This window comes from Mixophyes fleayi, chromosome 1 (assembly GCF_038048845.1).
Source record: "Mixophyes fleayi isolate aMixFle1 chromosome 1, aMixFle1.hap1, whole genome shotgun sequence".
Classification (NCBI taxonomy): Eukaryota; Metazoa; Chordata; class Amphibia; order Anura; family Limnodynastidae; genus Mixophyes; species Mixophyes fleayi.
This window is the reverse complement of record NC_134402.1, coordinates 142,741,203-142,754,687: the sequence shown is the minus strand read 5'-3', so window position 1 is coordinate 142,754,687 and position 13,485 is coordinate 142,741,203. Positions and strand designations below refer to the sequence as shown.

At 42.3% G+C, this 13,485-nt stretch overlaps 1 protein-coding gene across 5 annotated transcripts in view; it reads left to right on the top strand.

The window, feature by feature from the left end:
* Positions 1-13,485, top strand: part of BANK1 (B cell scaffold protein with ankyrin repeats 1) — a 348,964-nt gene that overhangs the window by 28,815 nt on the left and 306,664 nt on the right. For all 5 annotated transcript variants that reach the window (XM_075201122.1, XM_075201104.1, XM_075201133.1 and 2 more), the window contains one exon: positions 4,825-5,223. In XM_075201122.1, coding sequence (XP_075057223.1) covers positions 4,825-5,223 — 399 coding nt within the window. The remainder of the gene's footprint in view (positions 1-4,824; positions 5,224-13,485) is intronic.

The following is a 13,485-nucleotide window of genomic DNA, read 5'->3' as shown; positions in this document are numbered from 1 at the left end:
TTTTTCCTTTTTATGTAGTTTTATTGTCAGGATGGTAAATGTTTTGACACTGTACAGATTTCACAGCAATACTTGGAGACCCTAAACGCTAGCTAGACATAGCTCAGCTCTCTCAAGACCATCCAGCTTACCCAGCGTTGATCTCCGTACACAAATGATATAAACAAGCTTTTATACCTGATACTCCTCCCCCAGCCTTAGCTTAATGGACAGGTGACACACCCACCTTCTCTTTAAAAGGAAACGCCCATCACTGGCTCTGTAATTCAAACAGACACACCCTGTCTGTTTGCTGAGAGGAAGGATTTCAAGTCATGTAAGTTAAACCAAATTGAAACTATTGCTTTTCATACATAGGTCTTTACATTCAATCTAGGTGCGTTACTGCACAAATGTTTTACTCTACTTCCCTGCTTTCTCTGCATATTGCCAGCTAAATGCCTCCTTTTGTTACTATATATATATATATGTGTGTGTGTGTGTGTGTGTGTTTGTGTGTGTGTGTGTGTGTGTGTGTGTGTGTGTGTGTGTGTGTGTGTGTGTGTGTGTGTGTATATATATATATATATATATATATATATTAGTTGCTTTGTATGTTCTCTGTGATTTTTGCTCCTGCATCTTGAACTTTAAAACTTAATAACAAACTCAATAAAAATGTGAGAAAGGAAAGGAAGAGAAAGGACAGGAGAAGCCAATTGAAAGGCAACTAATTGAAATAAATTGATAGTAAGATAATGTACAGTTGAATCCATGCTGACAGGATAAATTACATCACCAAGAAAATTGTAGTAAAAATGGAAATTGGAATAACCATAGATTAAAGCAAAACATAAATCAATTTGCTGTTAACAGAAGTACACAGTCAAGGGATAAACTGCCCACTTTATGTTAGTTGGAAGCAAGCTGGATGCAATATAAAAGTAGAACATGAACATTTAGGCTTCGTACCTATTGCCATTAAAATTATGCTGTTTATGGGTGTTTATAATGCCTGTAAGTATGCAAACGCATCTGAAAATAAAACTAATTTTGTCCAATGGAACACTACTCATTTGCTTTTTAAGTTTTTTTAGGCATCAATTTCAGTATGCTTCACATTTCAACTCATAGTGTTCAATGAGCTTTAATATAGTTAAAAATATCATTAATTTCAATGAAAATGCATCTGACCATACCTACTTTCAGTTAATAAGCGTTTCCATATGCAGATAACATGTGTTTGGCTTGAAAATTATATAACCTTGTGTTCCACGCACATACAAAATATAGAGCTAACCTCTTTCCCAGGTCTGAGAGACAAAGGGAACTGCCTAGGAGCTTTTTGTCAGCAAATTGCAGGTGAATCTTCTGATTACCATGACTTGCTAGTTGGTTAAAAAACCGAACCTGACCTTATAAATGGAGCCCACCTACCTATAGCTAGACACACTATTTGGGAGTTTTTTTCCCACACACAGTCAATCTCCCTGGGGTTTAAAAGCATATAAGACATACAGCCTGGAACGTATAACTCTGTTATTCACCACTTGCCCAGTGCCTCTGTCACACTGCATACAGAGGTCAAAGTGAGCCAGTATATGGTGGGATGCCATACTGTAGTATGTAAGTATGTAGGTAAGTTGGTACCCCTAGACAGAGAGATGGCTCCAAAACATGGATGACTCAGAACAACAACCTACTACCCCAGATATGCAGGTGGAAAGACAGGAAGGGATTGAAGAGAGGAGGATCCCCACAGAAGGTAACAGCTGGAATCTGTACATGAACAGAGAGAATGAAGTTGAATCCACACAAGGAATTAATAGTCAAAGTCTTTATTTTAGTAGGCAGAATGAAGCTGGATTCACACAAAGGGTTAATGGTTAAAGTCTGTATTACAGCAAGCAGAGTTAAGCTGAGTTCACACAATACGTAAATGGAGTCTGTATCACAGGAAATAGGATGAAGCTGAACTCAGAGGGTAAATGGTGGAAGTCCATATCACAGAATGAAGCTGCAACAAACAGTAACAGTGTTGAACTGGACCCAGGAACTAGGAACTGGCAATTAGCTGAGTATAGGAGGAGACTCTTATAGTCTGCAGAGGAAGCTAATTGGTGGATGAGATCAGGTGTTCAAACTCAGCAGGATCTTTAGCAAATGTCTCACCCAAGGTCGCAGCCTCCAGTACAGCAGACAGACGTCAAGCTTTGTCCCAGGATTTAGAATGCTGCATTCTGACAGAAGGGAGATGCACGGTAACATGATACTGCTGAGTGGAGTAAACAGGACTAAGACCCCGATTCATGACAGAGGTGGTGTTTGGACATACCATAATATAACATGTCTCAGGGGTTATCCTCAGTCGAGTATTTTCTCTCATGAGTGCAGGACATGATAAGTTGAACGCAATGGCTTTCTTGATGTAATTTCAGAACAAGTGCTTTGTGCGCTTGCCAAAAGTAAAAGAATGTATTACACGCAAAGAACACAATTTGTGTTCAACTTAACATAAGCCCCATGCTGTGCAAAAACTCATCAAGCCCCTGACAGACATCTGCATAAACTTGATAAGAGAACAGGGGCGCACAGAGGATTTTTCAGGGGGGGTTTCCTCCACCCCCAAAAAAAACCCCAACCCTAGAGAACCCTAGGAAGCTGCCGCTGCACTGTAGTATACAGCAGCCGTGGCGCTGTCAAAGAAGCGTCCGCGGCGGTGCTGTATACAATATAGCACCACCGCGGACGCTTCTTTGACAGCGCCGCGGCTGCTGTATACTACAGTGCCGATATGTAGGGCACTTTTTTAGCGGAGGGGGGGGTTTCTGGAGACCCAAACCCCCCCCCTGCGTGCGCCACTGGTCTGAACTCTTAATAGCACTTACTAAAAAAATAAAATAATCTTGAATGCATTTTAACACATAGGGTGGAATTCAATGGGTCGCATTACTGCCGAAAGTAACGCGGCCTGCACTCTATTACCGTTAATATGTTAATTTTAACGCAAGTTTCAAAATTCAGTTTTAAAGATTACAGTCCTAACACTAATAATGCGCACTATTACCATCAGGCCCGGCGCTCCCATTAGGCAACCTTAGGCAGTTGCCTAGGGCGCCGGGACCTGCAGGGCGCCGCTGACTAGATTTTCTAATCTAGTCAGCGGTTCAGGAGAGAAGGGCAGCGGCGGCGGGGTGCCGCCGCTGTTTTTCCATCTCACGCTAGTCACACATGACGTCAGGGATCATGTGATAGTCTGTCCGGCGGCGCCTCTGAGTTCTCCCCTCCCCTCTCAGCATGCATCGCGAGGAGCAGCTAGAGGAAGAAAAGGTAAGTAACATTTAAATTAATTTTAATTAATTATTCTTTTATCTGGTGAGCGGGGGGCGAGCGAGGGGCGAGCGGGGGGCGGGGAGCGAGCGGCGGCAGCGTTATTTTGCCTAGGGCGCCGTGAACCCTAGCACCGGCGCTGATTACCGTAATAATGGTAATAGTGCACAGCCTGCTTTACTTTCGGCAGTAACACCGCCAATTGAATTCCCCCCATACAGTGCAAATCAACCACATATGAATCACCTACAGTACAATGCACGTATTGAACGCATACAAAAAAAAATAAAAAATTGTGTTGACATGCAATTTGACTCCTGTTTTACTAGTATTTTAATGCAAAAGAGCACCATTGGGTATGGGCCTGTACCCCATACATAATATATTTTGCAGCTGAAGATATTATTAAAGTTAAGCTCTACAGTATCTTTTCAAAATACTGAAAAGTTTAGTTTTTATTGGTTTATTTTTTATTGACACAGACTGGCAGAAATGCTACATTTCTTTTTTAATAAAGAACTGTAGTTTAGGTGATGTTTGGAGATCTCCTGAAAGCATTTTACTGACAGGACATATTATTCTTTTATGTTTAAATACGCAATTTCTCAAGTGTATTTTTACAGCAGTACCATGCAATAAGAAGTGCTCACAGCAAATTTAGTTTAAAGTCTTGTATTTTGTACTTTTATGGGAAAAAAAAGTTAGAAAAGAAAAATAAAAGTTTTTACCGAAACATTTCATAAAACATTGCTTAACCCAGCCTTTGTTGTTTCAACAAACACAAAATACTTTTCTTAGCAGCACTGTATAACCCATTGCCAATATTATGTCATATATACTGTTGTATGTTGTAAAAAAATACTTTTTCTTATACTTTAACCAACCTTTTCTCTCAGCCAGGGTTGTCATGTATGAGAAAGTTCTTAAATTATAAGATGAAATATGTTACATTAATGATAACAATTAGGTGATTGAAACTAATAAATAAAAAACAAATAATAAAAAACAATATTTTGTTTCCAGTAATCCTATCAGACACAAGTTTTTCCTTTCCCAGAACCCATTCTAGTACCCTACATTGATGTGGGTTCCTTCCACAAGACCAGGCTTTGTAGGTTGCAACTGTCCTTCTGTACTTATTTGCACTGGGGACCTTTGATGGAGTGCTCTGCAGGTGGTGGAGGAATTTGACACAATGGACATTGAACCAGTAACTGGTTGTCATTGCAATAGTTGGACACTGGTGAAACATTGCATTAAAGCATTAATCATATAAAACATCTGTGTCATATTCCTGAGTGTTAAGTTGTCTATCAGAGGTTCCAAGTAAAACTTCAAGTGGGCAGCTGTATCTTGCACAGTAAAGATGTTGTTATTTATATAACCCCCCTAGAGCAGTAAATTATTTTAAACTATTTCAAAAGTTTACAAAGGATATGAAGTTGATTGTGACACAGAATATAACATTTAAACATACCATATGCTTGATACTAATTTTAGTTTTCACCATTTCAGAAATCGCAAAAGACCTCTTAGTGATTTATGAGAAGAGCGGGGAAGAATGGGCCACATATCTGAAGAGATTGCTGAGTTCAAATTTACACATTCATGAAATAATTCTTTATGATCTGGATTCTAACTCAAATGAGATGCTGAAGACCCTCACCCAATCGAAGTATCATTGTAAGCTGTTAGTTTTGACAAGCTATCTTCTGAAGATCTTCTATGAAAACCAATGCAAGCTTTTCTCTCAGCTTCTAGAGCCCTCACACAGAGTGGTCCTACTGCTCTGCGGAGTGGAGTCTCCTGAGGAGCTTTATGAACTTTCTCCTTTGGAGAGAAACTTTCAGGTTATTCTAACTGACCAAGATCCCCAGGACTATATCTCAGTTGTGTCTGCTGTTATGAACGAAGGTAACCCTTTAACAAAATTACTGACTTTATTATCCTATGCAACACTTTTATGCTGGTTTCATACAAAAAGCAGTTAGTATAAGCCAGGGTTTCTCAAACCCAGTCCTCAGGGCTCCCTAACAGTGCAGGTTTTCCGGATCACATGTGACATAATTAGGACCACCTGTGGATCTGTTACAATGTGTCAGTCAGAAATGAATACACCTGTGCTCCAGCAAGGAAATATGGAAAACCTGCACTGTTAGGGAGCCCTGAGGACTGGGTTTGGGAAACCCTGCATAAGCTCTAAGTTTCTGATACATGAACACTGATTTGTTCTAAGAATGCTGTCTGCAGTGTTCACAAAGCAAAGCAGTGCATGTGTGTCAGGAATTTAGCACTTTAGCCCATAGTGCCCATATGTCATTAGCTTCAGGGGCCTATAGCAACTGCATGGATTGTTATAGCTATTGTTACTTCCCTGTAGTTCACATTTATGTTGATATCAATGCAGTTGAATTACAAGTTTACAATAAGATGGAACTACAGCAGCATTTTTAACACTGCACTTTCCCTGCACCTGACAATGAATCAGCCCCTCTCAGCCGATCCCAGAGCTCTGTGTAAACCTGTCCTCAAAAGCCACAAAGAATGTTATAGGATTGTTTATCTGAGATTTTTCTGCCAAAATTTGGGTGAAGTGAGATTTATTTTCTGGCATTAGTGAGAGGAAGGAATAGTAGGAGAAAGCGGTATAGGCAAGTTTCATTAAAACATTTTTTATTATTGTTTTTATGTTTAAAGTTGTTATTGCTTTACAATTTGCCTTTTCTTCTGTCTGCAATTTTGGTTCTGCATATATGTGTCTTTGCAACATTTAAATGCTAGTACATAATACTTAGACCTGACTGTGTTTTTGTTTATAAAGATATATATATAAGAGACAGAAATCCTAACTTTCTTTTGTTTATTTAAACAATATACAAATAATACTGGAACAGCTTTATTGTACCAACCATGAATCACCACTTTTAAGTTGTAAATTCCTGATAAATGTATGTATTCATTACACCATAAGATCTTCCTCTAAGTACCACATCCATTCATCAATCATACTTGACCCACCAAGGGTTAAGCCCAGGGCTGCCAAGAGGAATTCAGAGCCCCGGTATAACAACTTCATGGGGCTCCCCTTATAGTTGAGCATGGTAAAAAAAAAAATCTGCGGCGGCGTAAAGGTGAGTGTGTTCATACGATTGGGAGCATCGCTATGCATCATTGGGGCGTGGCTAGCAGGTGGAAAATGCTAGGCCACCCTTCTACAGAAAAAAACCCTGCATTATTGTGCACTCCTGACTTTCAGGTCATCTAGCATCATAGTGTAGTATATAAAGAATGCAGTGTGTATATAAAGAGTTAACAATCTTGGCCTGCCCCTTACATTGGCCAGAACAGTCACCAAAAATTGGGATTGTCCCACTAGAATCACAATATTTCACAGACTGTCCTGTTCTCTCCTACCTGTTCTTGTCACTTTCACCACCTGTGGCCGCTGCTTTCTTTAGCTGCAGCTTGTCTGGATCCTGGAATGTTGGGGCCCTATTTGGGATAAAATGGGTACATTTCGAAAATTCCAACCAGCCCGGCGTTAAATCAATAGCACCTACAAGTAATAATTAGGCCTTCCTCCAGTCGCAACATAATAAAATAATAGTATTTCCATTTAATAAATTAACACATTTCCCTCCCTGAATACAGCCCCAGAAATAAATTAATAGTATTAACATTTCATAAATATACCTATTTCCCGCAACCATCACTGCCATTAAATAATTCATAGTCACATTTATTAAAGAGACCTCATTCTCCCCAAACTCACCCCCACATTCAATTGCCCCCAAACCACCCCATCTTAAATTAATAGTCCCCACTATTAAATTGCCCCACCATCGCCCACAAACAAAATAGCAACCATTAATTAGCCATCACCTTCATCACACACTACATTGCCACAAGGCCCCTGTGCCATCACGCACACATTACTGTGCCCCTTTATCATTTACCAGTGCCTACTTATGATCACACTGTGCCTCTTCATCACAACACACTGTGCCCCCTTATGATCACACTGCACCCTCCATGCTCCTTTCCCCCCTTCACCTGGCCCCCCTTCATCACACTGTGCCATACTCCCCCCTTTTCAATCACACTGTGCCATGCTGCTTCCCCTCTTTCAATCACAATGTGCCTTTCTCCCCCCTCTTTTCAATCACACTGTGCCTCCCCCCTCTTTTCAATCATACTGTGCCTTTCTCCCCCTATATTTTCAATCACACTGTGCCCCCCCCTCTTTTCAATCATACTGTGCCTTTCTCCCCCTATCTTTTCAATCACATTGTGCCCCCCCCTCTTTTCAATCATACTGTGCCTTTCTCCCCCTATCTTTTCAATCACACTGTGCCTACCCCCCTCTTTTCAATTGCATTGAATTGTATCTCAGATATCTGTTGCTTTGCATCTCTTATAATTTTTTCTGATACATAGCGGTTGACTGGAGGAGAGGAGGAGCGGATGACAGTAGGAGGGAGGGAGCAGATGAGAAGAGGAGAGGGGGGGCGGATGACTGGAGGAGAGGGGGAGCGGATGACAGGAGGAGGGGGGAGCGGATGACAGGTAGAGGGGGGAGCGGATGACAGGAGGAGGGGGAGTGGATGACAGGAGGAGGAGAGGGGGAGCGGATGACTGGAGGAGAGGGGGAGCGGATGACAGTAGGAGGGGGAGAGGATGAGAGGAGGAGAAGGGGAGCGGATGACTGGAGGAGAGGGGGAGCGAATGACAGTAGGAGGAGAGAGCGGATGAGAGGAAAGAACGGGAGCGGATGAGAGGAGAAGAGGGGGAGCGGATGAGAGGAGAAGAGGGGGAACGGATGAGAGGAGAAGAGGGGGAGCGGATGAGAGGAGGAGAAGGGGTGCGGATGAGAGGAGAAGAGGGGGAGTGGATGACAGTAGGAGAGGGGGAGTGGATGAGAGGAGGAGGAGGGGGGAGCAGATGACTAGAGGAGAGGGGGAGCGTATGACAGGAGGAGAGGAGGAACGGATGAGATGAGAAGGGGAGCGGATGACAGGAGGAGAGGGGGAGCGGATGACAGTAGGAGGGGGAGAGGATGAGAGGAGGAGAAGGGGAGCGGATGACTGGAGCAGAGGGGGAGTGTATGACAGTAGGAGGGAGGGAGCGGATGAGAGGAGGAGAAGGGGAGCGGATGACAGGAGGAGGAGAGGGGGAGCGGATGACTGGAGAAGAGGGGGAGCGGATGACAGTTGGAAGGGGAGAGCGGGTGAGAGGAGAAGGGGGGGAGCGGATGAGAGGAAAAGTGGGGGAGCGGATGAGAGGAAAAGAGGGGGAGCGGATGAGAGGAGGAGTGGGGGAGCGGATGGGAGGAGAAGAGAAGGAGCGGATGAGAGGAGAGGGGGAGCGGATGACAGGAGGAGAGGGGAGAGCGGATGACTGGAGGAGAGGGGAGAGCGGATGAGAGGAGGAGAAGGGGAGTGGAGGAGATGGGGAGCGGATGACAGGAGGAGAGGGGGAGCGGATGACTGGAGAAGAAGAAGAGAAGTGGATGAGAGGAGAAGAGAGGGAGCGGATGAGAGGAGGAGGAAGAGGAGAGAGATTTAGGGGCCTATTTTTCAAAGCTTTTCCACCTGTTAAATCCACAAAAACAACAGTTTTCAGGGATTTACCACTATATTCCTATGTATAATTGTAGCATTGCATTGAATTGTATCTCAGATATCTGCTGCTTTGCATCTCTTATCGTTTTTTCTGATACATAACAGTGTATGGTGAGTGCTCAGTAGCGCTATTTAACAATGCAGGATTGCGCGATACATCTGTAGCTAGAAGACTTATCATCCTGGACGCTGCACTGAGGTTGTCCCTTGGGCAGAGGACAGAGTCTGACTGGTCCCTGTAGTGGCACTGACACAGAACTGAGGGTACTGACATATTCCCGGGCTAACTGGAAGAGTGAATGAGTTAGAAGAGTGAACACACAAATCTGTGAATTAGCAGCTCCACCATTTTGTGAATGACAGCAATCTCACTCCATGACAGTGAATCTGCAGCTAACCACAGGATGTGATGGCATAACATGTATGTATTACACAAGGAACACATCCATTAAGGTTTCTGCCTTAATCGCCGTAATTTCATAGCTTCTTGGAGTATGAGTGGAAGAGTTTCAATCGTTTTCTTACATTTTAGGTGGTGTATAAGCGTAAGAAATCATAATCGGAACATATTAAACTGTAAGGTTTCTTGTCTATGGAATATATATATATATACACATACACATACACATACACATACACACACACATTATATCTCAGCCTTCACTCCATGCCCTCCAGAATGGTTGGATAGACAGACAGACTTGGGTCTCTGGCTGCTTCGGTAAGCCCAGTTTTTGTTTGGCAGTAAGTCATCTGTTTAGAGTTCTTCTTTGGCCCATGGTTTTAAAACCTTCCCTCTCATTGGTGCCTTATTTGGCCATAGGGTGGTACCTCACTTGTAGTTGGAAGTTTTCCACCCTCATTTCCATTCTGACTGTTTTCTATTATTGACAATGAGAAAGGAGGACCGGCTTTTGTAAAATACACCTACTCCTTAATTATTGGTGGTGTTTATTAGCCAATAATTGACTCCTTTCTCACACACTTACATTTTGGATAGGTGGACTGCCTTGCCAGGAGGAACTCTGAACCGAGAATCTGCTTTTAGTTTATACAACAGAAGAGATTCAGCATGCGACACATGTTTAAATAGACATATTTATTATATTTTCTTAAATATGGTATATTCTGACAAGAAAGCATTCCCTGATAATCAAGCATCACCAAGTCAGACAGTTGTTATTTAAATTATATTCACTTGTAATCATGTTGCTATTATGTATTTGTGTCTCCCAAGATGTGCTAAATTGTATACATTTTTTAAACATGTGTAAACAATTATGTTTTATAATATCATTTTTCAGGGATTAAGATTGGCACTTGGCCATTATTTATACCACCCATCTGGTGATTGGCTTGCTCCCAATTTTGAAGAAGGGCTTCTTTCAAGTAACTCCACCTGGATGTTTGGTATTGAATAAAATGTGTGTTCAATAAGATTGACTTATCCACTTAAATATATTAGAAAGTTTAAGACTGTTATAATTAACCTGGTTAACATTATGCTGGAAAAACTATTTTAAGTTGTGACTGTTGATTAAAAGTCTAGTATGTCATTCAATAATCTTTACTCCTTAATTACGACACATCTTATTTGGTTCCTCATTGATTATTTTTGTAAACGATTACTATAAAACCAAATGCCTGGTGCCAGAGCATCCTGTTGACGAAGTTCTGCATGATCTTTTGAACTTCACTTGGATTGATTGACATCAGTATATTGTTGGAGTAGTGGGTGGGCAGGTAGTGAATACGTGTATTTTGTGGTTCCTGGCTCTGGGCAGTTGTTGCTACAGGCACTGTCTAGTTTCTGGCTCCGACAGTTGGTAATAGTAGGTACAGCACTAGTTCCTGTTTTTGGGATACTGCCAATTATAGGCAATGTGTTAGCTTCTGGCTCCAGGCAGTTGGTAATAGCAGGTATAGCACTAGTTAATGGCTCTGGGCAGTTGGTACTTACAAGTACAGTGCTTGTTTTTGTTTCCAAGGAGTTGGCAATAGCAGGACGAAGGAGGTTGGCAATTACAGGCAGTGTGATAGTTTCTGAAAAAGGCAGTTGGTAATAGAAGGTACAGCACTAGACCTGAAGCCAGTACCCATAGGTGTGTGAGTACACTGATGTGACCACTTACAGTCTATAGGAAAATAAGAGTTTGATTTCTGTGGTTAAGTGCAACATAGTACTTGTTGGTGTAGCCAAATTGCAATGTGATAAGTGATAAATGGGGCTTTATAATACAGTCACAGAGCAATGTTGGTTTGGGAGTCAGGATGTTGCTTGATTATAGAAAATAGCTTATGTAAACTTTATGTGAACTCCCTATATGAGTGGTAAAGGAATAAGATCTGGAGAATAAGAGGATGGTTTTATGCATAATCATATTTGTGCTGTGTATTGTGTTTGACTGTACATGTCCTGCAGAGTGTATTAGCTTAATGACCCTCTTGGTGTTTGAAATAACTCAGTTTGTGTACCAAATTAAAAAACAACAGATTTCATTTACTTTTAAACAGAGTTAGAAATGATAGTAAAAGCATAACTTTGTACACAAGTAGGTAACTGATCTCAAGGAAATCGTGTCTGTGTTGAATTTTACACTTGTCACACAATAACACAAGAGATAAGCTGGGTGTTTTCTGTAAATAAAACATATTAACCTACCCATAATAGGCACAAAAAAAAACACACTATAAACACAAAGGTATATATACCGAAATTCTATTTTTTCCTTTTCCAGTCAATTTCTCAGATTACATTTACTGACATATGACTTGGGATCACAAACAGTGAGAAAACATTGCCCATAATAAATTATCCACAAACTGCAGCAAAATCAGTGCTCAAAGTGGAGTGGTATGTGCCAATATGACATACCAGCACTTCTTCACCCAGCTTCCTTCATGACAGCCAGGACAGTAAGAATGTGAGGTAAGCAAGGTAAGTGGGTGAAATGCCTTTGTGGCGATCCTTTCCACCTACCATCCCTGCTTGTCCACCAGCCCAGTAAATACATACTTAGTGCTGCAAGAGGGGGTTATAGTGTGAAAAAGGGGGCAACAGTGTAATGAAGGGGGCACAGCGTGCTGAAGGGGCAAAAGTGTGATGACGGGGCAAAAGTGTGATGAAGGGGCAAAGGTGTGATCAAGGAGGGTGCACAGTGTGATGGAGGTGGCACACTGATGAAGGGGCAAAAAAAGTGTGATTAAGTAGGGCAGAGTGTGAGGAAGAAAACACAATATGATGAAGGAAAGGCAAAAGTGTGGTGAAGGATGGGGCACAGTGTGAGGAAGGAGGGGGCAGTATGATGGAGGTGACACAATGTGATGAAAGGGGGTGGTGCAGTGTAATGAAGGAGGGGCAAATGTTTGCATTCACTAGTGAGAGGGAATAATAGAAGCAGGAACAGGGATAGATAAAGAGGATCAAGGAGTAAGTAAGGAGCGAGAGAAGCAGGATATGAGGCACAGGGGAGAGCAGAAAGGGAGGGAGAGAGGGGGTACCTGCAATGAAGATTATTATTATTATCATTTATTTGTTAGGCGCCACAAGATTTCCGCAGCGCCGTACACAGTACAAACAGTAGATTATACAGGGAGAAACAGTACAGAACAATAAACAAAAATACCAATACTTCAGAAACTCCAGGCAGGCTGCTGCAATAAGCACGGAGCAGAAGAACAGGTGAGGAGACAGGAGGGAAGAGGGCCCTGCTCATGTGAGCTTACATCCTAAAGGAGGGTAGACAGAAACAGGCACAAGGGGAGCCAGAAGAGAGAAGGGAGAGCGAGTGAAGGAGGTGAGGTGGTTAAGTAGATGGTTGGTAGACTTTGCGGAAGAGGTGAGTTTTCAGTGCGCGTTTAGTAGGAGAGAGACGGATGGAACGAGGGAGGTCATTCCAGTGAAGGGGGGCTGCACAGGAAAAGGCTTGGATTCTGGAGTGGGAAGAAGTGATAAGAGAGGAGGAGAGGCGGCGAACATTGGCTGAGAGCAGGGAGCGGGCCGGAGTGTGTATGGAGAAGAGGTTAGAGATGTAGGGGGCAGTAGAGTGGGAGAGAGCCTTGTAAGTGGTGGTGAGGAGCTTTGTGGCTCATAATCAGTCCTGTTCTCAGCTATTCTCTTTCTAAAGACCTCAGCGCTTCAGTTCACTGCCGCTCATTTATATCTTACATTTAAATAACTATTTACTTTATACACATTAAAATTACATATAGCTACACTCCCGGCGCCTAGCACCAGGCTTGCTGCATGCTGGCTAACTACCATCGCTGCAGCACCTATACACATTCCTTTATTTTCATGCATTTTTATATTTATTTAAATAAATACATTTAGAAAACACTGTCTTCACTCCCCGATGCCTAGCGCCATGGTTTAACCCCTTCACATGTAATAAACATTTTTATTTTAACTAATCATTTAAACATCACCCTTATTCACGTGGCGCCTAACGCCAGTGATTTAACCCCTCTGGCACCGCGTATTAACCCACCCGGCCCTCATGTGGTGGCCGGTACTTGGGACCTGTCACAGCATCTATTATGCATCTAAAATTAA